At 43.7% G+C, this 27,270-nt stretch overlaps 1 protein-coding gene across 5 annotated transcripts in view; it reads right to left on the bottom strand.

Moving 5' to 3' along the window:
* CLUAP1 (clusterin associated protein 1) overlaps positions 1 to 24,953 on the bottom strand; it is a 54,873-nt gene extending 29,920 nt beyond the window's left edge. The window contains exons 1-6 of one of the 5 annotated variants that reach the window (XM_028705888.2): positions 24,758 to 24,953; positions 20,570 to 20,681; positions 19,387 to 19,471; positions 13,197 to 13,376; positions 10,283 to 10,378; positions 766 to 849 (exon numbers count right to left, since the gene is read on the bottom strand). In XM_028705888.2, the coding sequence (XP_028561721.1) occupies positions 766 to 849; positions 10,283 to 10,378; positions 13,197 to 13,376; positions 19,387 to 19,471; positions 20,570 to 20,681; positions 24,758 to 24,779 (579 nt within the window). In that variant the 5' untranslated portion in view covers positions 24,780 to 24,953. Of the gene's footprint in view, positions 1 to 765; positions 850 to 10,282; positions 10,379 to 13,196; positions 13,377 to 19,386; positions 19,472 to 20,569; positions 20,682 to 24,310; positions 24,513 to 24,757 lie in introns of those variants that run through there. The other 4 variants (XM_028705891.2, XM_077918427.1, XM_077918428.1 and 1 more) reach the window with 4 other exon arrangements.
* Positions 24,954 to 27,270: the final 2,317 nt, after the last annotated feature.

Raw genomic sequence — 27,270 nt, 5'->3', positions numbered from 1 at the left:
ATTGTCATTCAGCCAAAGGTCAACACCTGTAAAATATAGGTAGAAGAATATGCTAGCCTATTTTCACAGGGATGTTGCAAAGATTACTGGGGGCTAACCACACGTGGGATGTGGTTAGGGCTTTGGGTTAAAGCACAGAGCCTACGGCTTGCCGATCAGAAGGTCGGCGGTTCGAATCCCCGCGACGGGGTAAGCTCCCGTTGCTCAGTCCCTGCTCCTGCCAACCTAGCAGTCAAAGTGCAAGTAGATAAATAGGTACCACTCTGGTGGGAAGGTAAACAGTGTTTCCGTGTGCTGCTCTGGTTCGCCAGAAGCGGCATATTCATGCTGGCCACATGACCCAGATGCTGTATGCCAGCTCCCTCAACCAGTAAAGCGAGATGAGTGCTGCAATCCCAGAGTCGTCCACGAATGGACCTAATGGTCAGGGGTCCCTTTACCTTTACCTAACCACACATTGCATACAAATGCATGTAACAGAGTCTAGCAGATTTAAAAACATTTTAAAGGGGAAACTGTGGGAAGGAAGGAATAACTGGAAGAAGCAGGTATGGAAAGACTGATGCACTCCTTCCCTGCCCCAAAACACCCTCCAAGACACACATTTTCCATAGGTTCTGATCTGTGACACACAGAATCTAAAGAAGTTTCAGGAATAATAAAAAAAAGAACTTGAAAACAGAGTAAGATAGTATTTAACAAGATAACCATTTTATAATAAAGCCACAGAATAAAACATTTTTTAAAAAAGACCACCATCCTTACCAAAATGTCTTTGATGGCAACTCTCATCACCTTTTCAGTCTCATTTATCTCCAGAGGTCTGGCAATTGCTTCTGTTCTTATTTCCTGAAAGACAAAAACCCACAAGAAATAGTTCCAGGTTTTAGCCTCTCATTAATATTCATTGAATGGCAGGCAGCTGAACCGCTTTGGCAAAGTGATTTGCATAACAAATGGAGTGTAGTCTAATATTTATGCACCAACAGCTTAAAGGCCTTCACAGAACTGGAGCCCATTAAGAAGGTTAACAAAGGTCCAGTGTTAAAATGTTTTCTGACTTGGCAGCCATTAAAGCTGCCAACTAAGCAGCAAGTTTCATTAAGGGGATTTATGACAAAATGTTGACTGGATGCTGAGAGCTCCTCTTAGCTCCCTTCCCGCCCCAGACAACAGCCCTTAAATCAGTAGTCTTCTTATCATTAACTCCTTTTTAATAGATTCAGGTAGGTAGCCGTGTTGGTCTGACACAGTCAAAATATAAAATAATAATAAAAAATTGTCCAGTAGCACCTTAGAGACCAACTAAATTTGTTCTTGGTACAGTGAATGCTTGAGTTGCGAACGTGATCTCTGCGGGAAGCAAGTTCACAAACCGCAGCATTCGCAACCTGCAGCGCCGCGTGTGTGCACGTGCAAAGTGCGATTTAGCGCTTCTGTGCATGCGCAACCGCCGAAACCCAGAAGTAACTCATTCCGGTACTTCCGGGTTTCGGCGTGTCCGTAACCCGAAAAAACGCAACCTGAAGCGTCATGGAGGAGAGAGGTCTATTTTGGCCAGGATAGCTAAAACAGAACTTCACAATCCAGGGGCAATTCACCTTTGAATACCAACAGATAAGAGGCAATAGCAGGGAAGGAATGTTGCCTTCATTCCCTGCTTGAGAGTTCCTAGAGGCTTTTGATTAGTCACTGTGGAAAAGGGGATGCTAGACTAGATGGACCTTTATTCTGGTCCAGCAGGGCTTTCCTTATATATTCTTTAATACGGCAACAATCTGATTAAATAATTGAATTGATAAAGTTCTAGCTGACTAATCCTTCAACTAAATTTGGATAGGTGTAAAAGCAAGACTACTGAAGCCTAACGTGCACCCTTTTTTCCCTAGATGCCACAGTGGCCTGAGCAAGCAGCATCTTAGAAGAGAGCTGCTGGTGGTACAGTGGTTGGAGTGTCAGATGAGGACATAGAAGATCAACTATGAAGCTCACTAGGTGATCTCAGGCCAGTCACAGTCTCTCATTCCCTTCTGTGTGTGAGAAGGGAGAATGACTGCATTCTGCAGCTTTTATAAGTATTTGTATTAAAAAAATTATATATATTCAAAAATGCTTCCAATTAAATCAGGCACATCTTTAAGCTATTAAAGTTGCAACCTCTAGCTGCTAGATCTTGAATTTACTCAAGTGTAAACTTGTGTCCTGAGGAGCAGCTCTCCTCCAACTCTGGCAGGTCTAAACTTCAAAGCCAACTTTTCTTTGCTATTTGTCAAAGCAATGACTACAGCCCATTACTCATCGCAAGCAGTCAAACCTGGCTGCACATATGGCATCCAAAAGCCTCAGTGCCTCATTCAATTTCAGCAAGTGATTTGGCCAAGGAAGAAATGTAGACTGCAATGACAGGAAATGCAGGACTCTCCCCCCCCCCCCCGCTGCCAGGAGTCTGCACTAATGTACTCAATCATTTCATGTAAAATACCCAAGGATTCTTAGAAAGCACTACCAGCACACAAGAAGGAAATGTGGTGAACGCAGGGAGAGAAATCTATTTTGTGGCCAGCAGGGAGAAGGAAGAAGCAGATAACAGCTCTGCATTTACAAACAACAGGACTTTTCCTACATCAGGTTGCCTTGCAAAACTCCTTGAAACAACACAAAAGTATTTATAAGTGCAGTTCATATTACAAATACGAAGAGGTGGCAAGTTTCAGACAAACTGGCATTTCAAGCAGCCACAGGAACTATTATTAAATAATGAATACTGCACTTTTAATACACAACATGGAGTGCAATTTTAAAACTTTTTTCCAGATGCACAAAACAACAGATAGCCACTATGGTAGGGTGGCTTAAGCTCAGGGATAAGATCACATGCTTTGCATACAAAAGGTCCCAGCTTCAATCCCTATCATTTCCAGATAGGGCATGGGAGGAATCAATTGTAGAGTTGGAAGGGATCACGAGGGTCATCTAGTCCAACCTCCTGCAATGGAGGAATCTTTTGCCAAATGTGGGGTTCGAACCCACAACTCTGAGATTAAGATACTCATGCTCTACCAACTGAGCTATTCCATCTGCTGTCTGAAACTCTGGAGACCAACTGAAAGTCTGTTTGGGTAGTCCTGAGCTAGATGTGCCAATGTGTCTGACAATATAATTTCCTATGTTCCTTGAATGGCTATCAAGGAACCATAGTGTTTTTTTGGATGTGTCCACAGCTCAGCGGCAGAACCCAGGCTTTCCATGCAAAAAAGTCCCAGGTTCCATTATCTGGTACCTCTGCATAAGGCTGGGAAGGACTCCTGAATGAAACCTTGGAGAATCATGGCCAGTCAATATGGACAATACCGCACAAAGTGAAACAGTGATTTGGTTTGGGATAAGGCAGCTTCCTGCGTATGTGTTGTGTTCATCAGAATTTTTGTGTGAATTTCTCTCAATAAACACCTTTTTGTATGCATTTCCCCCTAATATACATATTTTTCTAAAGCAATTTCCCCTAATGTAGTGCACTTTTGTATGTTATTTTCACAAATATATACAGACACATGCACACTTTACTCTGAGTATATGTATTTTTGTACACATTACTTGGCTGGAGAACTGCATTGCAATATTTGGAGAAATGCAAAGAATGACTACGTTTCGGTTCTTGTATTGTTTTGGGAAGTGTACATTTAAATACGTTCACCTTTAGATGCAAACTGAATTGAATTTAACCTCATTCCTAGTTGCAAGCCACCTTGGAGGGGACTGGGAAGTGACAGTGTAAACAAAACTGTTTTCCCTTGGCAAGTGTTTATAGTTTCACAGAGGAAAAATAAAATGGCATGTGAATGGACACATTTAGTCCAAGACAGCAAGAGATGGAATACTTCATTGATACAGCCAGGACATGCTATTCCAGTATAACTAGCCTGAGATTACAGTCTCTGCATTTTGATTGGGCTAAGCAGCCCACAAGTGGACAGAATGCCCTTTTAAAATATGGAATGTTCTATATCCCTTGAGCATTACCAAGCGAGCACAGGACAATGAGAACATCTTTCTCAGCATGAAGTGCACACAGGCAGTCAGATCAAGGGGGGAAATAGTAGTGATTAAGTCTTGACGGAACCCTCTGTGGAGATTACAGAAACGACAGTACAATGAAGTTACCCTAGAAATATGATCGTAAATCAAAACTTGATGAGTTTAAGACATAGGTGAATAATATGCTAGAAAATATGTTTAAAACTCAGCCTCCTTTCACGCAGCAGTTGTGGATACTAGCAGTACCCTTACTAATTATTGGAAGGAACAACCGAAGTAAAGACATCATGGCAACTTCAGTCTGCTAGAGAAAAGGCCAGGCTAAAGGCAAGCTACTAATCACATTCAGTTTTCTCTGCTAAACACAGTTTGAGGTTATGTAATCCTAAAGCTGCAGTCTCAAAACACACTTACTAGGAAGTAAACTCTAATGAACAAAGTAAGAATTAAGCTAAGTTGGGTGGCCAGCTTGAGTGGAGATTCCTTCCTTTCGGGGGGTTGGACTGCAGGGCCCTTGGAATCCCTTCCTACTTTACAATTCTATTATTCATCTTTCGAACTGTGCTGTCAGAATCTAAGGCTGCAATGCCATATATACAAACTTAAAAGTAAGTGGCACCGAAGGGATAGGATTTACTTTTGAGAAAGCCTGCAAAAGAACAGGCTGTAAAGCTGTTGTCCTATGCACAAACCTACCTGGGAATAACCTCTGCTGAATGAAAATTTACTTCTGCAAAAATGTGCATTGGATTTGTCTTACAGTACACCATAGCTTTCTTTTTGTAGTTTAACATCATAAAGAAGAAAGTTGGTGTGGGAAGTTTAAGAACATATGGTCTGACTTGCAAGATCAGACACAAGGGAGAATGACAACTGGAGAACAGCTATGAGATGGGAACAATTATGAATATTATAATTGAAAGATATATCTTATGAATATTAAATTGATTAACAGAAAGGAAGCACTTGCAAAAATTGTTGCTTACTGTTTACTAGGACCATGATGTTGTGAAACAACTGCTAATTAGAAATCAGGGGAGCAGAGTGTAAAATTAATGTTGATGAGCAAAGGAGGAAAATCATTTTAAAACAATTAACATGTACACAATCCCACAGAGATGCTATTAGCAGGTGTTATTAATACTGCCAGTGTTGAATCACACTGCAAGCAAAGGAAGGATACAACAGCAAAGAAGTCCCCCAAAAGTTGAAGGGAAAAGATTCAAAAATTAAGCCGATTTATCTCTTTTTGAATGCAATGTGTGGTCCATGTGCTTAATTTCACAATTTCACACATTTGTTTCAGGAACAAAAGGAGCTTTCCCAATATCTTTTCTGATATATTGTAAAATTCAGTCTCATTAATTAAGATGTTCAAAAAAAGATGGTCAAGCATGTTTTTCATGTTTTTTTAAAAGGTCATTCCACTATAGAAGATGTTTTGGAAATTTTCTTTTTATGCCTGCTGAGAGTAAGATCTTGCCATGTTTAAGCAAGGCCATTTCTTGACAGGCTCCCGCTTACCCATCTATGACTTGACAGATGGGAGAGCGCAAAGAAGAGCTGTGGAAGACAACCAGCTGAGCTGGAGACATTTAAACACACACTTCCAAAGCAGGGAGGGGGAGCTATAGGACACCGGCCCCCAAAGGACCTGAGTCTTTGATCAACGCTTCAATCAATTAGTTCAGAACAAATCCTACAGGTGTACAGGTCTGACCACCTCACTTCAAAAAGGATATCACAGAGATGGAAGCCGTTCAAAACAGGGCAACAAAAATGATCAAGGGGTTGGCACAACTTCCCTAAGAGGAAATGTTACAACATTTGGAGCTCTTTAATTTAGAACAAAAGATGGGTAAGGGACATGATAGAGGCGTATAAGATTATGCATGCTGTAGAAAACGTGGGTGGAAAGTTTTTCTACTTCTTTCATAATACTAGATGGAAGCCATCCAGTGAAGCTGAATGTTGGAAAATTCAGATCAGGCAAAAGTGCACTGTTAAAACTATGGAATTTGCTCCCCCAAAATTTAGAGATAGGTAGCAACTTGGATGGCTTTTAAAAGGATTAGATAATGGTAAGACTACAAATGGCTATGTACCATATTTTTTGCTCTACAAGACTCACTTTTTCCCTCCTAAAAAGTAAGGGGAAATGTGTGTGCGTCTTATGGAGCGAATGCAGGCTGCACAGCTATCCCAGAAGCCAGAACAGCAAGAGGGATTGCTGCTTTCACTGCGCAGCGATCCCTCTTGTTGTTCTGGCTTCTGAGATTCAGAATATTTTTTTTCTTGTTTTCCTCCTCCAAAAACTAGGTGGGTCTTGTAGTCTGGTGCATCTTATAGAGCGAAAAATACAGTACTTTGTTCTCTGCTGGAGGCAGCATACCTTTGAATGCCTGTTTCTGGGAATCACAAGTGGGAAAAGCGCTATTGCACTTTGGGTCTTGCCTGCTGGCTTCCCATAGGTATTTGGTTGGCCATTGTAAGTAAAGGATGCTGGACTAGACGGAACTTTGGCCTGATCCAGAAGGCTCTTCTTAGTGAAGTAGGAAAGTACTGGGTTTTTTTAAACTTTGTGCAAATCAACAGTGTTCATGAAATCTCAGCACTTTTAACATGGGGGGAAATGTAGCAATGTACTTATTCTAAATGACCTGGATCCTTTCCCTCGAACCATCCTCTGACAGATCCAATGCACACCATAGGAACTTCAATGCACTGACAGCACCCACAAATGAAGGTAAGCACTGGAGCTTCTCTCCCACCTGCTAGGTTGGGTATTATAAGATGCTCTTTCAGTGGTCTATAATTGGCATCTTTCCACCACTTCAAAATTGCTCAAACGGTAAGAAGTGTTTTTTCTATATAGCAGCTATTTCGACCCCTAACTGAAAGGGCTCATTTACACCCGCCTTGCAATGATGGGAAAAGAAATTTCATTTCAGCTCTCAACTAATATAGCAAGTCTAAAGTATGCAATCTATAATCCTTAAGAAGAAAAAGAACACCTTCAACCTGTACAATGGGAAAATAATGGAAAAGAGACAGATTTAAAACTCAAAGAAGCATCTCATAATGAGAAACCCAAGCGCCTTTTGTTATAGTAAGGTCAGAGAGATACCGTTGAGTTTTTAAGAGAGAGCAATGCTTACGACTATCTTTCTTTAGCAAAAGCATACAAAATGTTATATGAGAACTTTCAATATATGTTAACCCACCCTTGCCTGCCAAAATTCCTATCAGTAATAAGGAGTTAATGGTACAGACCTACCTTACAGGATTGGTTGTAAGAATTACTGAGGCAACATCTGAAACACACTTTGACAGCTCAAAAAAGGGTACAGTGGTGCCTCGCAAGACGAAATTAATTCGTTCCGCAAGTTTTTTCTTCTTGCGAGTTTTTCGTCTTGCGAAGCACGGTTTCCCATAGGAATGCATTGAAAATCAATTAATGCGTTCCTATGGAAACCGACTTCAGACCAGGTCCGGGGACAGTCTGTCCCCCGACCTCTTCTGAAGGCTGGGGGGGGGGGGGACCAAGGGCTTTTCTTCCCACCCCCAGCATTTTAAAAAGCCCCGGGACAGCGGGGGACTTCTCCGCTGTCCCGGGGCGATTTAAAAGCCCCCGGGAAGGCAGGCAGGGGGGACAAAGACTTTTGCCCCCCGCCAGCCTTCAGAAGAGGTCCAGGACCTCTTCTGAAGGCGGGCGGGGTGCGAAAGTCTTTGCTCCCCCCGCCTGCCTTCAAAAGCCGTCCGGGACAGCGGAGAAGCACGCTGCGTTTCTCCGCTCTCCCGGGAAGGCAGGCAGGGGGGAGCAAAGACTTTCGCCCCCCGCCGGCCTTCAGAAGATTAAGATTTAGCAAACATATAAAAGTAGACCCCCAACATTTCCTGCACTATGGTGTGAGTGGCATATAAACAAAGCACAGGTAAACTACATGTAACCTTGAGTTCCCTAGAGGAGGAAGGGTAGGATTAAGATCAGATTTAGGAAATAAAGGAAAGACAAAGATTCTGGGGAGGGAGGGTGCACTGCAGAAGCCCTTGATATTTATATTAAGGGAGGATTTGTAAATATTAAGTTCACCCATAATTAATGGCTTGAATTTTACCAGTATAATTACCATAAAGTTCAGCCTCCCAGCAGCAAAAATGGATATCAATACACTGTTGCAATAACAGACTAACGCTAATGTATTTCAGAACATGCCATGGGCCCAGATCCCAGAGAGAGCAGAGAGAGTTCAGCTTAACTATCCAGCCTTGGGCTGGAATTGCATTTCACAGTTTTAATTAATTGCTCAGAACAAAAAAACCAGACACATATCATTAGGAAGGATACCGGAAAGCGCTGCTTGTTACTTTCTTGAAGGTTTTTCACACAACTGGTCTTTGTACCTTACACTAACAATGTCATGCCAACTCTAATGAGGCAGAGTCATTTCTCCCGAGACAGGATATGGCAAGTTCAATCTGATAACTATTTTTGGCTTAACATTATGTATGCATTATGTATGCATTAGAGCACTGCCTTTGAGGGACTGCTCAATACGGCACTGACCAAGCCTGGTAAATCTCTAAAAAACAGGGATGGGGAACCCCCAGCCTGCAGGCCGAATTTGGACCACCAGGCCTCCCTGTGTGGCCCACAATGATGTTTTCACTATGCCCACCTGCCTCACACCTCATACACAACTTCAGGTGCAGGGCAAGTAGAGAAACAGCTGAATCCCACAGATGGAAAGTAGGATTGAACCATGCAACAGCCGTTCAATCCTGCTTAGTGACCTCGCTGGTGTACCTGAACCCCGCAGCAAGCAAGACGGAACTGTTTGCGCATCCTTATAATGTCAGATGATTGGCAGGTGGGTGGAGATAAAGATCTGCCCTGCTTGGCCGAAAATTCCGCCCCCCGCCCTTGCCTGAAAGATCAAAATTATTTGATCAGAATACTGCAAAACAGAAGCCTTTACAAGGCTGGATAGGGAAACAAGCAGTATGTTTCCGAGCACAATTCAAAGTGTTGGTGCTGACTTTTAAAGCCCTAAATGGCCTCGGCCCGTGATACCTGAAGGAGTGTCTCCACCCCCATCATTCTGCTCACTGTGAGAAGTGAAGCTACAGGGAATCAGGCAGAGGGCCTTATCGGTAGTGGCGCCCACCCTGTGGAACGCCCTCCCATCAAATGTCAAGAAAATAAACAACTATCTGACTTTTAGAAGACATCTGAAGGCAGCCCTGTTTAGGGAAGTTTTTAATGTTTGATGTTTTGTCGCTTTTTTATTATATTCTACTGGGAGCCGTACAGAGTGGCTGGGAAAACCCAGCCAGATGGGCAGGGTATAAATACTGTAATAAATAATAATAATAATAATAATAATAATAATAATAATAATAATAATAATAATAATTATAGCTGGCACCTGTCACAAAGCCTACTGCCTTCTAAACTATCTCAAGTGTTAAAAATAATGAAATTGCCGCAATCCCAAAGCTCTACACATAGAGCCTTGCACATCCCAGGGCTGCCTTGTGCCTTGCCATATGTCAAAGAATATTCTGTGAGCACAACGAGGAAACTGCTACTCACAGAGAACACTCTGACACAGAAAACAGGAGAGTATTCCCTATGTCTGCAGTTGCTGGCTAAGCTATCCTAATGTTCCAGTGGGTCTAGCCAGGCAGACGAGCCTCTAGATGCCAAAGACTAAATTGCTCCGTCTGATCCATCTTCTCTAAGAGTTGCATCAAATTAACTTTTACTTAGAGCAGACCCACTGAAATTAACAGCTCTAAGTTACTCATGAATTTCAATGGGCCTATGCTAAGTAGGACTAACACTACACAGAACCTTGTTTCCTTCAATGACACCTGTCTTTATGCGTGGATCAGACAGGTCTAGAGAAAGAGGAGACAATTGGCCAAAGGAAAAGAGCGAAGGTGGATGAAAAGGACTGGAAGAAGCAATTCCTGAGATGGAAAGCAGGGAGGAGAACAGGAAGAAATCTGAGAGGGGATAGAAAACTGAGTAAGAAACTAAGCAGAGGAGAACTCTTATCATGATCAGGAACTGACAACTAAAGGAGAAATGAAATTCCCAACTGGCTGATTTGAAATAACCCAATTTTGGGTTTCAGGATTCTAGAAATGTTACAGCACAAAGATGGATTACTTCGAGTATGATAGCTGAAGAATTCTATTGTTTTTTTCCAGAGCCTGCAAGTTCTTTTTACCAACTCACCCTCAGCTCTACTTCTTTGCCCAGTAAATCAAATAGAGATGCTCCTTTGGAAGTGATTTCTGAAGCAAGCTGCCTGGCCGTCTTCAAATCGCTGATCTAGATAAACATCAGAAAAAGAAGAGCTTTACCTTCATGAAAATTCAAGGGGGGGGGGACGATAAGGATATTTCTAGTGAAACCACCATATCTGGTCAGTTCTGCAACTGGAAGGGCATGTCTCAAAACACATAAAAAGAAGAGATCATATCTACACCAATTATGGTGGAAACAAATCATGCTTTAAAGGGACAAGCTGCATATCATGTTATTTAGACCTGAGGGTATAGGGTGGTATACAATATTATTATTATTATTATTATTATTATTATTATTATTATTATTAAGTTGTCCACTTCTATTCTGAAAAAAGAGCAGCCATGTGAGACCCCAATCCAGACTGGATCAACAATCCTCCAATTTCTCTCTGCTGTTTGCCATGAAAAACATCTCTGTGAACAACTAGCAACCGGGGTTGGGGGGGGATGATGTTCAGCTACAAACTGATGTGGAACTGAAATCTGCATCGGGAGCACATTTTGGATTAGGACCTCCCATGGATACTTTTCCTTTAAAAAAGAAGCAGTTAGTTTAAGCACACTTTTAAATAAGTGTGAACAATCTGAAATGTGTATTCCAGAACTAAAGATACTTTTAAACAAGTAAATGAAATCATACCCATAAATGAATTTTTTACATTGCCAAAAAAGAACATTTCCTGAGTAGGAGGAGGTCACCTGAAATTAATGAGCTGCAGCTTCCATTCAAAGGAGTCATTTTCTCAAGACGCTTATAGTTAGTATATTTTCGTTGGGAAAGGATGAGAGAGATAAATGAGTTAAGCGGATTGGCACAACCTTAAAACCTGCAGTCCTTCTGGTCTCCAATGGCAACTACCAATTATCGTACAAAGACTAGATATGCCATGATGGGGTGTACACACAACCTACTCTAGTCTCTTGGTTGCCTTGGGGCTCCTGGCCCTTTTTAGGAGGAGAGAGGCAGCCTGAGATGGTGGAGAGCCACAAGGCTTTCACATAAAAGGAAATTAGCCTTCCCGCTGTGGGGCAACAAAACACACATGTGTCTGTCACCTTGGATGAAGATCAGCACAGCCAAAGCATCAGGAGGGTGGCCCACCTTGTCCAGCATCCTGTTCACACAGTGGTCGACTAGATGCCTCTTCTGGGAAGGATGCAAGCAGGCCCTGAGCACAACAGCACTCTCCCCTCCTGCAGTTTCCAACAACTGGTATTCAAAAGGATACTCCCTCTTTCAATGGAGATAGAACATAGTCATCCTGGCTAGTAGCTATTGACAGACTTATCCTACATGAATCTGTCTAGTCCTCTCTTAAAGCAATCAAAACTGGTGGCTATCACTACCACTCGTGGGAGCAAATTCCCATTCAACTATGTGCTGTGTGAAGAAGTTACTTCTTTTTATCTGTCCTGAATCTTCTGGCATCCAGCTTCATTGGATTTTTATTCATCTGAGAGAAACGGCAGCTGTGGAAGAAGGCGAAGCAAGAGAAGAGACAGTGGGGGTGGGCAAACTCCCCGCTCCATCACAGTTGGCGTGACCCATTTACAGATTCATAATTACTAATACTCTTACAAAACATTTTTTTTTTGTATGCAATGTGCAGACTCATTGACAGACCAGGAAGAAAGGCCAGACACACTAAGAATTGGGAGGGCAGAAAAGTATAAAAACAGCTGGAAGCCAGAATGTGAACATATTCTTAGTGATAGTGATACTTTTTCTGAAAACCTGGGAGATGGAAGACTAATGGGTTGGAAATTGGGGCAATCTCACAGTAAATTTGGACTGTAATCCTCAGGTCACATCCTCCAGACAAGCCCATGGAGGATAGATGCTAAGAATGTAGGGACAAAGCAGCCAGCTTATTATTTGTATGTATACTTTGCCTTTTTGCCAAATCTTTTCTGAAGAGTGATGAAAGAAGCCATAGTTAACACATACAATAGTAACAAAATTAATTAAAATGAAAATATAAATAAATATATACAGTACAGTAACCTCAACAAAAAACCTAGCAAAAAAGAATTTGCAACCACACCGTGAAATGTAGGTGTTTGAGATACACTTGTAAACCTCAGTGGGTCTCACTGGAGAGAAAGTTCCGTAACACCAGAACCACTGCTGAATTGGTCTTGGAGCCAATACTCAAAAGGATATTCATCTGTGATTCTCTTATGAGTACTGGTTCCCAATCTCAAATACAGGAACAAACTTAAAAAAATTAGTGAATAGTGTGAGAAATACTTTTATTGTCTTCGCTAATACATCCCAGGCCTAAAGCTTTATCTGGACTATATCACTTCAGACTGTAAGGGGAGCGTCAAAGGAATGATAGCTCCTCCATACCATTATTAAAAAATAAATAAATCATTGCATCTGGAAAAATAGCATGTCAGAAAGAAGGCTATTATATACATGAATATATTATACGCTGTATGAAGGAATACCCCATTATATGATCCCTCATCAGTGGTACAGGCCAGAGACAAGCAGACCACCTCCATAAGGACTAGCTCCAAACCACTGCTGATCAAATCAAACTTTGCATCAAATCGGAATTCCCCATGCCAACTGTTTTAATCAACTAGGGTTGAATGTGTGGTTAACACATCTCTAGATTGTACACATTACTTCACAACAACAACAACAACAACACAAGGCTTCTACAGCTAGTGTGAATTGACTAGGTGGCCCTTTGTTTCAACTTAATCTGGTTAACAGAGAAGTTGTGACGCTAAAATAATACTCTAGCGTTCCTGAAAAGAAGAACAGGGCGCAAATGTAATAAATCTTGAAAAGAAAATGAAAGAGAAAGAAGCACAAAGCTCCTTACTTTTGAGCCAAGGTCAAATTTGAATTTGCTCGTGTCTTCTTCACCCACTGCAGTGGCTTCCATTCCTTTGGTCTTCATAGCATTGTAAAGAACAGAGGTGATCTTTAAGAGCTCCTTCACTGCATAGCCATCTGCTTGGTAGAGCTTCTTGGTGTTGAGCTTGATGTGAGCTTTTGTCGCCTATTAGAAAGCCAAAAATAAATGCCGATTTGTTTTACTGTATTTTCTGTCCCACCTTTCTTCCATGACTGAACTCAAGGCAATATACATAGCGTTCCCAAGCAGTCTCCCATCCAGCCACTAACCAGATCTGGATCTGCTTTGGCTTTCATAAAGCTGCTTCATCATGTTTTTAGGCCATGCTCTGGGATCGCCAGACTCTGAAGAGGCAGATCTCAAACACCTTCTCCAAGAACACAACTTATATATCTTAGTGAGTGTTTCCATCTTTAAAAGACGCTTTTGCCCATGCAATAGTTGTAACACAGTAATTCAGATTGCAAAAAGACAGCTCAAGCCGTTCCCTGATGCTGTCAGGATAAAAATGACCCTTATACAGCAAACGCCCTTGGCATCAAGTGGTTCCCTAATTAGCCCAAAGAGAAAACTCAGCACAGCAAACTTTGCTGATCTACTTCGCCAGGGGTGGAACTGCAGCTGATCAGACCTTTGCTTAATTGGCACTTAAGTGCTGCCCACCCGTGCCCACCTTCCACACAGAGGTCAGTGGCTTCCCAACCCCATTGTGAATTGCCGTAATGAGATCATTTACCTTAATGAATTCTTCCCTTTCAATGATTCTTGTGGACAGGCAATTCAACATTTATCTATTAAATTACTCTGTTTTGATTTCTCTCCCTGGTATGTGCCATGAAATCAATCCAACACCTCTCCGTGAACACACATAAACATTTACCATCTGGAAATTAAAAGGAAGGGTGTTGAGGAGGGAAGGGAGTTCCACAGTGGGGATCACCGGGAGAATGGAAAGTGATGGCAGGGAACTGTATGTAGAAGTTCAGAGCATGGAAAAAAAGCCAGAGGGGTTTCAAAATGGAAAATATTTATAAGTAACGAAAGAATGAAAGCATAGAAAAACAAGTAATAATAAAGTAGCAGGTTTGCATTTCAATATATTTACCCCTTGCCAAAGAACTGAAAACTCTTCACTTTTGGATCACACTTCTTGGAGTAACAACCCTCTAACCAAGAGGGTTGTTACTCAAATGCCTGGGTGCGTGTAGCAGAATCACAGTTTACAAGAATAACATATTAATGAAAGGAAGAAAATGGGGGGGGGGGGTAATTGGGGCTGCCATATATGGATAATTCTCCAATTTGTTTCTGAACAAGTATGAAGTGAGATACAATCCTGAGATCTTGTCTATCTTCATCCATTTTATTTCCACAACTTTGTTGCTGTTTATACAGTGGTCACAGCTTGGGTGACTTGCATTTTGTATTGTGTACGCATATATTTGCATATGCTGACATGTTTATGTTTCAATAATCACTTCTGTTTTGTTACTTGGGTTCCTGTGACTTTGTCTTTTAGCTACTCATAGTTCACTCCATGACATGAGTGGATACTCAAGGAACTAAAATCATAGATGGGGATGGTGTGGGCCAGGGTGGTGGAAGAAAGGTTTGCCTTGAGAGGCTCTTGGAAGAAAGGTGACATATCCCCCTGCTAAGCAAGATGGAAATATTTTCACATCCCGAACATCAGTGCCTGCAGACAACACAATTTGCTTTGGACAAACCACTAGGGAGGAAAAGCAGGGAAAGTGCACAGCAGGAGGGGAGACCTGCAAGGAGGAGGAGGTTTCAACAGGCCAGGTGAAGTTTAGCCCAGACACTGATAAAAGCTTCAGCAGGGAGGTACAACAAGGAATGGCTACTTTAGAAATGCTGAAACCGAAGAAGAGGAAGGATCAAGTGATTGCCTGATGTGAGGATTACATGAAACAACCTCAGCAAGAATAGAGAAAATGTAATTGCTAGACCAAAAATGGCAATTCTTTATAGACACTGAAAAGACCTAAGCAATTTTTGAGCAGCCCAGAAAAGGAAGAAGTGGTCAGCACGCATTGGCAAGAAAAAGTATCACGGGCAATTGTTTAAAAACAACAACAAGCAAAGTGTTTTTCCTTTATTTTTTTCAGCCAGAAGATTGTGAAGTGTTGCTTCATGACAGCATTGAGTGCAAAGTTTTGAAAGAAATTGTAATTTCTATATTGGTAGCACCTACAATGTCAGTTTCACTGGGAGGCTGATGGAAAGCATTCTGAAGGTATTGTTAAAAACCGAAGTGCTACAGATCCATTTAAAAAACGAAGAGGAAAAATCAATAATTGTTATGGAAACAGAGACCAAAGTTAGTAATGAGAAAAATAATGTACTTTCTGTATTTCTCAAAATAGCAATAAAAGTGCCAGTCCTATAAGTTTAGAAATCAAACACTTGAGCGATATTCACATCTGCTACCAGCAAAACATTTGCGAAGGTCAACAGTTCTTCCTAGTCTATCGCTTTAAGATTGACTCAATTACACCAGCAACATTTCAGAACCTTCATCTTATTCTGGTACCCACTCTCGTTCGTTTTAATTTCTACTGGATGTGCTCCACAGAACAACAGGAAAATAAAACTATCCAATATGGACAGCAGAAGCAGTGTGTAAGGCTCACTTCCAAGGAAATTTATTTTCAATAGTAGTAAATCAGTGCCTTGACCTTGCTTGGTGATGTCTCTGCTTTTTAAGATGCTGTCTAGGTTTCTCATTGCTTTTCTCCCAAGAAGCAGACGTCTTTTAATTTCGTGACTGCTGTTAGCATCTGCAGTGATCATGGAGCCCAAGAAAGTAGCCTGGAAGAAATGTTCAAGAAGTGCAGAGACAGGACATCTAAGGCAACAGAGCTCTGCTGGTCCTGTTGCCCATCAACTGCCTCTTAATTGGAATGTTTCATTTAGCTAATGGCCAGTGACAGGCACATCCTTCTCTTAATGTTACCTCAGCCAGAGGCCATCACCCCATCTTGCAGATCATTCCATTAATTTAATTATGCTAGATGTATGGATGTACTTTTTGTGATCTGTCCTGACCCTACGGTAACCAATTTCATTGGATGACCCAGTTCTAGTGTTACAAAAGACAGAGAATTTTCTATCTATGCATGATATGGAGAAAGTGGATAATTTGGCAACTTTTTATCATGTTGCCCTTAGTCATCTTTTTCTAACATAAAAAGCTCCAAATGCCTCACACCTTTCCTTGCAGAAAAATGCTCCATTAACCTGATCATTTTGCTGCCATTTTCTGTACCTCTGTATCTCTACAGTTTCCTTTTTTGAGATGAAATGACTGGAACTGGGTTCAGTACAATACTGGGATTTTTAAATTTTCTGTCCCTTTACTAGTACAGTGGTACCCCGCAAGACGAATGCCTCGCAAGACGGAAAACCCGCTAGACGAAAGGGTTTTCCGTTTTGGAGGCGCTTCGCAAAACGAATTTCCCTATGGGCTTGCTTCGCAAGACGAAAGCCCATAGGGAAATCTCCGGGACAGCGGGGAAGCGCAGCGCGTCTTCCCCACTGTCCTCGGACCTCCTCCGAAGCCTGGCGGGGGGGGGGGCGGAGAGACCTCCTCCCGCCGCCAGGCTTCGGAAGGCTGCTCCGAAGCCTGGCGGGGGGGGGGGCGGAGGGAAATAAAGGGGAAAAAATTTATTCCCCCACCGCCAGGCGTGGGGCTGGGGCGGGGGAAGCCCGAGCTCCCCCTCCCCCAGAACGGGACCCAGAGCCATGCCGAAGCTGCACGCAGCTTTGGCATCGCTCTGGGAGCTTGCGGGGCTGGGGGAGGAGGAAGCCCTCCGCCAGCCTCCAAACCATGTCGGGAGACAGCGGGACGGCGCGCTGCGCCTCTCCCGTTGTCCCCCGAGTTTGCGGGGCTGGCGACGGGGAGGAGCAGGCTTCTCCCCCCCGCCAGCCTTCTAGCCAAGTCGGGGGACAACGGGAATGGCGCGCTGCGCCTCTCCCGCTGTCTCCCGAGTTTGCGGGGCTGGCGACGGGGAGGAGCAGGCTTCTCCCCCCCGCCAGCCTTCTAGCCAATTCGGGGGACAGCGGGATGGCGCGCTGCGCCTCTCCCGCTGTCTCCCGAGTTTGCGCGGCTGGCGACGGGAGGAGGAGGCTTCTCCCCCCCGCCAGCCTTCTAGCCAAGTCGGGGGACAGCGGGAAGGGCGCGCTGCGCCTCTCCCGCTGTCTCCCGAGTTTGCGGGGCTGGCGACAGGGAGGAGCAGGCTTCTCCCTCCCGCCAGCCTTCTAGCCAAGTCGGGGGACAACGGGAATGGCGCGCTGCGTTTCTCCGCTGTCCCGGACGGCTTTCAAAAGCCTGCCTTCAAAAGCCGTCCGGGACAGCGGAGAAACGCGCTGCCTTTCTCCGCTCTCCCGGGAAGGCAGGCAGGGGGGAGCAAAGACTTTTGCCCCCCGCCGGCCTTCAGAAGAGGTCCAGGACCTCTTCTGAAGGCTGGCGGCGGGCAAAAGTCTTTGTCCCCCCTGCCTGCCTTCCCAGGGGCTTTTAAATCGCCCCGGACAGGGAGAAGTCCTCCGCTGTCCCGGGCGATTTTAAAATGCCGCCCGCCAGCATTTTAAGATCGCCCCGGACAGCGGAGAAGTCCTCCGCTGTCCCGGGGTTTTTTAAAATGCTGGGGGTGGGAAGAAAAGCCCTTGTCCCCCCCCCCCAGCCTTCAGAAGAGGTCGGGGGACAGACTGTCCCCGGACCTGGTCTGAAGGCGGTTTCCATAGGAACGCATTAATTGATTTTCAATGCATTCCTATGGGAAACTGTGCATCGCAAGACGAAAAACTCGCAAGACGAAGAGACTTGCGGAACGAATTAATTTCGTCTTGCGAGGCACCACTGTAATCCCCAGTATGGAATATGTCTTTTTCACAGCAGATACTCACAGAGTTGACAATATTGTTGAGCCCCAAGATCTCTTTCCTGGTTAGTCATAATCAGTTCAGCGGATGGTTGAATATGTCACCATATATGTGAAGTTATGGTGGTTTGTGCATAACTTTACACTTAATTATACTGAATCTCATTTGCCATTTTGCCGCCTATTCACCCAGTTGGAGAAATCCTTTAGGAGCTCTTCACAGTCTACCTGAGTCATCACCATCACCATCTACTATATATTTCAGAATATGGTTCTCTATGCATTCGAATGTCTCTTGAAATATCATCACCAAGCTCAGCATGAGGGTGCCAAACACCATTGTGAATTAAGATGGCAGTCCAAAATATTACTTTAGTGTGCCTTCACCTCATTTTTGGCTGATTTCAAACTTGGCACGAGGGTTCGTGTAGTGGGGCAATAGTTTCATTTGGGGGGGGCGGTGTTTGTATTTATTGAAGATTTTCTTAGGTTACAAAAGTACATACATCGTCTCTCTTTTCAGATCACAAAGTCCTTTTTTCAGATCATTTATAGTCGATGTGAGACTTTAATATTGTATACAGTATAAGGTTGGGGGGGGGAGACATAAGGGGGGTTGAAAGAAGGGGGTGGCAGCAGTTTTGGTTGACAATGTGCCACTGACCACCATTCTGAATCAAGATGATGGACCAAAACATGACTATGGTGTGACTGCCTGATTTTTTGGCAGCCATTTTGGATGCTGCTGAAGAAATAGTTGCCCTGCTTTTCAACATTGTACCTAGTAACTTATTTTTTCTTCTTCCAGGACCACAGCTACATTTCCCCAATGCCAATGGCGCTGATGTGTACCACAAGTCCAACCTTATCAACCAGACTATGCTTCACAAACCCATCTATTACAGAGCCAAAGCCACAGTTCTATGTTAAGACTGAGTCATCACATTACACCAATAGAAGGATATTTATAAAGACGGAATCATCCGCTGTCAAGAAAGTCTTTAATATTTTCAGTCTCAGGATCTATATTTAGCCTCCACTTGCCACACAAGACCAATTCTCCTTAGTATATTCCTGGGCAGTTATTTTAAACCTATATGAACCTTATTTTACATTGTTTTCATTTGGAATTAAAGTCACAGTGGAAAGGATGTGTCAATCAATAAAATGCTAGCAAGACTCGGCAAGGCAAGAGGAGACCTGCTGGTCTCTCCCCCTCACTTCATGGTAAAGCGTAAAATAAATAAACTCACCATAAATTGAGCAACTGCTTTAATGAAAAAGACCCGATCCTGCTCCGTATCAACATCTGAAGGAATATCAGTCTGAGGCTCATACCTGCAAAATGAAACAGCTCTAACAGTTTAAAAGGTATGCTGCTAGAACGTATTATTTTAGCAAAATGTTTCAAACTGACAAAGAACTTTTAAAAAGAAAAACACACATACTGAATACATAAAAATCGACACAGGCAGTCAACAAAAGGCAAGAGTAAGAGCCCCAATACACCAAGAAGCAAGAAACAGATCCCAGGACAGTGCAACCACTCACTGGGAAGTACAAATGCCCTCCGAAACAAGACAGTCCTAGCTTGACCCTAGAAAACCAGCAGCAAGAAGGGATTTGTAGAGCCAGGTTTTGGCAGTCTTGGAGGACCACTACAATAAGGTCCCACATGAAGACTGACTTTGTATTTGTGGTCAACCTCAGGTGGAAGACATTCTGAAACCTTCATTCACAAAAGCAAGCATGTACACCCTAGCAGAAATGGTCATGTTTCTTTTGAGTGACAACAATAGTTTTGTAACACAGAAGTGGTCTTATATGTACTAGCCGCAAAAAGAAAAATCAGTAAAAGGGATTTAGAGGAAATCGTTATAAATTGTTGTGGTGATTTGGAGGCTTAATTTGAAATCAAGCTGCATATGAATTTGTACATAGTGTCTCTGGTAACCTCTCTCTTACATCATAGATCTTGGCTCATATTATGGATGTATTACTATTATTATTATTATTATTTATTAAATTTGTATAGCACCCTATACCTGTAGCTCACCTGTAGCGTGTCACTAGGGTGGATGTATGATCTGTATTGTTCTATTGGTACTGTTGCTGCAGGTGTGTCATGGCCTTTGGCTAGAACAATAAACTTACATTGTGTTTGATTTGAGAAAACAGTGTGAGGCTATTTTAATCTCAGTAACATGTATGACTTTGAACTGAGGAAGGGTTTAAGTTGCTCAAGTATGAAAGAAAGCTTCAAAGATGTTCTAGAAGCAGAACCGATGCTAATTTTTGTGGGCTGGAGATCTTGTAGAAAAAAACAGCATCTAAAGTTCATCTATAAGCCTGTTCTTTTCCAAAGATCCAAGTATTCCTCTGGTGATTATCACATTTTATCTGATATTTGCTTTCAAATGAGGATAAAGTACCAACCTTTTCACCAGCCAAATGAGTATCTCTGAAACCAGCATGAAGTTTGGAGTGCGAAAGTTCTCCATCGAGATGAGCCGGGGATAGCCTAGAGCCCTCATCATCTCAGTAAAATCTTGAGAAACAAATATGCAATTTTTTAATGTATACAGCATCGTGATCTCCTGTCCTTACATCTCGATATCAAGGGCAAAACAGTTTTTCCAATTATCCACGGGATAGGTATCTTGTAGATCATACATATATTCTCTAACTCACTAGTCATGAACTAATGGATTATGACCTAATACTAGGCCTATGGTGGGTAGCAGCAGCAACAAAACTTTCTTTCAAAGAAGAGAAAAACAGCAGACTGTGATAAAGAAAATGGCTTCTGTGCTGCATTTAAAGGTTGATCCAGTGTCTGTGAAGTCTGCTCTAAAGCTCTTCTAGTGTGAACTATTCTTCTCAAATAGTTGCACCCTGCAATGGTCAACCCTTCCTTGACCTTCTCTCATGGCTTTCCAATGAGAACTACCAGTGTGGGCAAAGCCAGGGCAGCAATTTCAGAAACAGGCTTAATTCCAGTTGAGTTTATGGGCACTGGACATGCATAATGGCAAAGGACAGGAGTTTTCAAGGGTGCTGCTGAATCTGTGCACTACATTTCAGAGCAGGAAGTGCCAGCAAATGAAAACGAATTGGCTGCCATCCTGCTGCTTTCCATAGTTCATTAACTAGAAGGACAGTGTTTATTGTTTGGCAACTGGGGACATTTGACAGGAAATTAGTAACTAACTGAGGTTAACAAGTCAGTCACAAGTCTAAGAAGAACAAACTGAATTCAGTTGTGCATAAAAGGTAAAGGGACCCCTGACCATTAGGTCCAGTCGTGGCCAACTCTGGGGTTGCGGCGCTCATCCCACTTTATTGGCCGAGGGAGCCGGCGTACAGCTTCCGGGTCATGTGGCCAGCATGACTAAGCTGCTTCTGGCGAACCAGAGCAGCACATGGAAATGCCATTTTCCTTCCCTCCGGAGCGGTACCTATCTACTTGCACTTTGATGTGCTTTCAAACTGCTAGGTTGGCAGGAGCAGGGACCGAGCAATGGGAGCTCACCCCATTCGAACCGTCGACCTTCTGATCAATAAGTCCTAGGCTTTGTGGTTTAACCCACAGCATCACCCGTGTCCCTCTCAGTTGTGCATAGATATCAATTTAAAAAACAACACCAAAGAGAACTACAGCACAATTTCTGATGTGCTTTTTAAGACATGACCCATAAATTATTATGTGTACCTATGATGTTGATGCCTGGAATTGCCTCTCTTCAGAGCTCAAACTACCAAAGGGACCAGACCCTGTATTTTTTGTGTGCTAGCTTGTTCAGCAAATGCAGGGATAGCCAATGCTGAGTCCAGATGTGCTGGACTACAGCTCCCTTAATCCCTCACCACTGACAATGCTGGTCGATGAGTTGTAGTTCAAAACATCTGCAACGCACCACACTGGTTATCAGTGACCTACTGTTTTTAGAAGACTAAGGGGGAAAGGACATGACATTGGAGGTAATCCAGAGTTGAGATCTGTGGGTTTCATAGGCCCCACTTTCCCCCATATAACTCAAACAATACCTTCCTGCCCACCTGCCATCTTCAAAATATCACCTCCCTCTCTTCTTAAAAATCTTTCCTCAGAAGCTACCTTTTACCTGCAGTCTTTCCTTGCAGCCTCAAATCAGAAGTGCGAGACCTATGGGTCCTCCATATTTTGCTAAACTAAAACCTGCCATCATCACTGACCATCAGCCATGCCAGATGGGAGTGATGGAGGCTGGGGTCCAAGAACAACTGAATAGCCACAGGTTCTTAATCCCTGCCTTTGATCTCTGCACCTGAAATCAAGACTAAAATACTGCGGATTTTAAAACTATCATTTTAGCTATTGTTTTTGGTTATGGCCTTATTGGATTTTACGTTGCAAGCAGCCACCCTTCAAGGAGGAAGGGCAAGATATAAGTAAACCCATATGCTTCTCCTGTTTACTTCCCTGCTCCAGTCAATCTTCCTTCCCTCCATATTTTGCAACTGTTGTGCTTAAATTTGTAAGTTCCTTGGGGCAAGGACACCATCCTCTTCTTATTACGTAGGAAGTTCCATGCACATTATTAATATATTAATAACAGTTATTTACACATCACCCTCAATATACATGACATTTTGCAGAGGTTATTGTGTCAATGTGAGATCTGCACACAAAGCTTTTGCAATTTAAACTTTGACAGGCAGAAACATTAAATGTAAGTTATGGCCAGGTTTTGAAAGGATGGGTAGAAGATGCAATTACATGTTTTAAGGCTTGCACAGATTTGAGGATGCGTATTGGTTGATTAAGCCAGAGGATTCCAACCTTTTTGAATCCACGGCTCCCTTGACCAACTACATTCTTTCTGCGGCACCCTTGTGGGGCTCAGGAGCCCAGTTATGTCACCCCTTGCTTGCAGAGCTGGCAACCTCTCACTCTTTTTCAAACACCATCCCTTGTGGAGTGTTCCCTCAGCCTCCTCTCCTTTCCCCTCATCTTGGGAGTCCTCAGGGCAGCTGATGCCGCTGCCCCTGGTTTCTAAGCTGCCACCCCCCACCCCAAAGAGAGGTGCCTCCTCACACTGCCCCACAGGTGCCTTGGAAAATGATGCCCCCAATGGACTCTGGTAAATGTGAGGCCAGCACTTACTTTGGGAGGCAGCAGAGGGCACCGCCAGGCCTGCATGGCAGAAAGGCTCCTTTCTGGTGCCGGGCACTCAGCTCCCAGGCAGGGATTGTACACAGCAAGCACAAGAAAAGCCAGCACAGTGCCTGCCCGGCCTCCCACTTTTCTGTCCAGACTGGCTGGCTGGGCTCCCTCACCCACTGGCTTGCTGACTCCGAGGCTGCCTCAGTTCCTGGCAGCCAGCACCCCCTGGCCAGCCCCAGAGGCACCATTCACCTGCAGAACTTGTAGCCAGGGCTGCTGCAACAGACAGCTGTGCAAGCCTTTGGGTGGCAGAAACATGAGAAGGCATCAGAGGCAGCACCCCTGACCATCCTTCAAGGCACCCAGGGTGCCACGGCACACTGGTTGAAAACCACTGGGTTAAGCAATAGGCTTCATGGCAAAAGCGAGTTTTGAAGGGTCTGGTAAAAGTGTGACCCAATAGGATTTAATACAGATCCTCCTGAACTACCACAATACCTGGAGTACGGTATGTTGGCATCCCATGTAACTTAAGACCCCATAAGAGCCATATTTCTGCAAGCCTTCTGCACAAGATGCGATTTTTAGCATGCATTCTATAGACACAAACATAAGCTTTGAATTCGGAGTGGGGTGGATCATGTGTAAAATTATGCAGATTTAAGAGGATTACAAGGGACACGGGTGGCGCTGTGGTCTAAACCACAGAGCCTAGGACTTGCTGATCAGAAGGTCGGCGGTTCAAATCACTGCGACGGGGTGAGCTCCCGTTGTTCAGTCCCAGCTCCTGCCCACCTAGCAGTTTGAAAGCACATCAAGTGCAAGTAGATAAATAGGTACCGCTCCAGCAGGAAGGTAAACGGCATTTCCGTGCGCTGCTCTGGTTCGCCAGAAGCAGCTTAGTCATGCTGGCCACATGACCCGGAAAAGCTGTACACCGGCTCCCTTGGCCAATAAAGCGAGATGAGCGCCGCAACCCCAGAGTCGTCCGCGACTGGACCTAACAGTCAGGGGGGTACCTTTATCTTTACCTAAGAGGATTACAGCCATGGTCAACAACAGGTTCGGTTCCTGAGGCCTGATCAACTTTGGGAGCCAACGTGAGCAAGCGCGTGCTGGTCTACAGTCAGGAAACCCAGATTCAGATCCACTTTTAGCTATGAAGCTCATTGGGTGACCCTGGCTAGTCGAGAGTCTCTTAGGCTAACTAACCTTCCTCACAGGGTTGTTGCAATGATAAAACGAGAGCGCGGGATGGGGGCGTGTAGGCTGCCTTGAGCTCCTTAGGAAAGGTGGAATCATAACAATGATTAATAATTAACCCCCACATTTGTGGTACGATCAGCGATGCCCGGGAACAGATCGGATGTTGGAGACTGCATCTCTGTGGAGCTATATTATAGCAGGCACATGGGGAAGACAGAGGACGGGGGGGCGGGGGGGGGGGCTCTAAACGAAATAAAAGCAACTCGACTCACTCCGGAGGTCGCGAAAGGACATGGTGGCTCCAGGAAACGCTGCGAAATAGCCTCTGCTGTTTTGACTCGCTCGGCTAACGCTACACTCGCCGAGGCTTCCCCGCGCAGCTTTTCGAGAGCAGGCCGCGGCGCTTTGGTCGCTATGACAACAAGGCTACGGCGCGCCGCAGGGCTCAAACCGCGCAGGAAGACGAAGAAACGCTTTTGAAAGAAACGGGCGATAAATCGAACGCGAGGCACAGACGCGGAAATGGGCGGGGCTAGCCTGGAATCACAGCTGTTTCTGAGGCCCTGTGACAAGAGAGGGGCGTGGCTTAGCTGGACGTCGGAGACAGCCATACAACCAGAGTTTTTTATTTGCATACGTCATGTGTAGGCGGGGGGGGGCACGGAGGGGAGCTGCCCAACCCTAAGTCAATAACTATACATTGCAAACTGAGGTTCTGCCCTCACTAACAAAAGGCCTGCCCCCCCAACAAAATCCTGGCTACGCCCATGGCGTACGTTATATTTTATCTGCATTTATTTATTTTTAATCTCTACCAGATTTGCAATATTTACTTTATGTGCAATATTTCTAGGCTGCCGATAGATAGATAGATAGATAGATAGATAGATAGATAGATAAACTTTACCAGTCAATACCTCTTCCTACAGAACTCTGGGAATTGTAGCCACGTGAGGGGACCCATAACAAACTACAATTCCCAGCATTGTTTGACAGCAGCTATAAAGTGGTATGATACTACTTTGAATGCATGGGAGTCTTATTCTGAGCCCCAGCTGCTGACACATTCACTATGAAGGTACGCATTGACACCTACATGCAACATAGAATGAATCACATTCGTTTTGTGCCAGAGTAGCCTTAATGGTCATCTTTGCAAAGGAACAAGTGTGTGTTTGCACTACTGTATAGTTTCAGCATCAGAAGCATTTATGTACTTAAGCACCGGAAATTATGTTCCTAGTCCCCTGCTTCTCTGCACACCATTCCTCCTTATCTTCAGTAATCTATTGAAAGTGACAGCTCACATCATCACAGTTTCATAACAGATGCCTTTGACTAACCTCTTCTGAGATTCGTTTGTTGGAGTGAAGCTGCTAATCTGAAAAATGACAGGATACTTTTCAAATTTCTTCAATGATTTATTTCCAAACTTGTGTGCCACGACACATTAGTGTGTCGGCTGCAGTGTGTAGGTGTGTCGTGTGAACGCTCCCCATACTCCTCTTGGGGCTGGAAAAGGGTTAGTTTAATCTCTGGTTGGCTAGTAAAACTGAATTACCGTGTCATGAAATGATGCATGTCTAAGAAGTGTGTCACCAACATGAAAAGTTTGGAAAGCTCTGATGTACACAATTCCTCCACATATGCTCAGTCGGGATATTTTAAAGGATGGAAGTCGGTGTGTGTGTGTGTGTGGCGGCAGCAAGGGAGTCTACTTACTTATTTTAAAGGCGGGTTGCCTAACTAGTTATTATCTTGGGCTTCCATACTGAACTTTTACTTACTGAATTATTTATAAAATGCTTGGTGGCCATGTTGGTATACTAGAATAAAAAGAAATAAAAACATTGATAAGGTGATATCTTAATTGGGATGTTAAAAGCCAGCAAGCTGTGTATGACTTTTCTTAAGGCTATATATTGTGTTAAACAGCAACGGGAGCAGAAAACACCCAGCGAGCAATTTCACAAATGCGGAAAATGCAATTTCAGAATAAAAATACTATAGAAACCCCCACCCCATGACTTATGAGATGATGTGTATGGGATGGGATCACAGTAGGTATGAGTACAAAAGCTTCCGTAACCCCTCAGGTTTATCTTATTTTATTTTTTTGCTATTAGGTCCACCTCTTAGCCTGGGTGCTTAACACTGAATATTGGCCTGTGAGGAGACACAGTTTGACATAATCTGTGAGGGGGCTGTGAATGGAAATGAATGCAAATCTTATAAAGCACCAATAGACCTCCGGTGACCATTCTTCCCATGGAAGACAAACCTGGGTAAATGTGGCACTTCAGGGACAAACCACAACTCAGAAAAAGCAGGAGGGCTATTATTATAATTAATATAATTATACTAATTTATTTAATTATACTAACATTATGCAATTGTCCAATTTCTGTTTCCTCCCAAAACGCTCTTCGCAGAAGAAAGAAGTGATGGGATCCTTTTTCATCCTGGCCTCAAACTCATGCACCCACCCCATCAGGACCAAAATAATGATCAACACCTGCCCAGCATTTACGTCTTGACACTATAGGAGAGAAGAGCTCGTTGTGAGACTCTGCCGCAGCCTCTGCTCATAAATGAAACATTTCCCTCATGTCAGCAGCAGCTCTAACTAGATATAATGAAGGCACTGGTTTGCCAAGTCTTCCTCCAGAGCGCTTTGGCTGTCAACCTTAAACCTGTCTGCAATTCCATCATGGAAACCTTGCAAAATTCTGGCATTAGAGGGGCAATCAGTGGCTGGTTTTTCAGTTATGAGTTGAACTGAGGG

Source organism: Podarcis muralis, chromosome 14 (assembly GCF_964188315.1).
Source record: "Podarcis muralis chromosome 14, rPodMur119.hap1.1, whole genome shotgun sequence".
NCBI classification, from domain to species: Eukaryota; Metazoa; Chordata; class Lepidosauria; order Squamata; family Lacertidae; genus Podarcis; species Podarcis muralis.
This window is presented reverse-complemented; position numbering and strand designations above follow the sequence as displayed.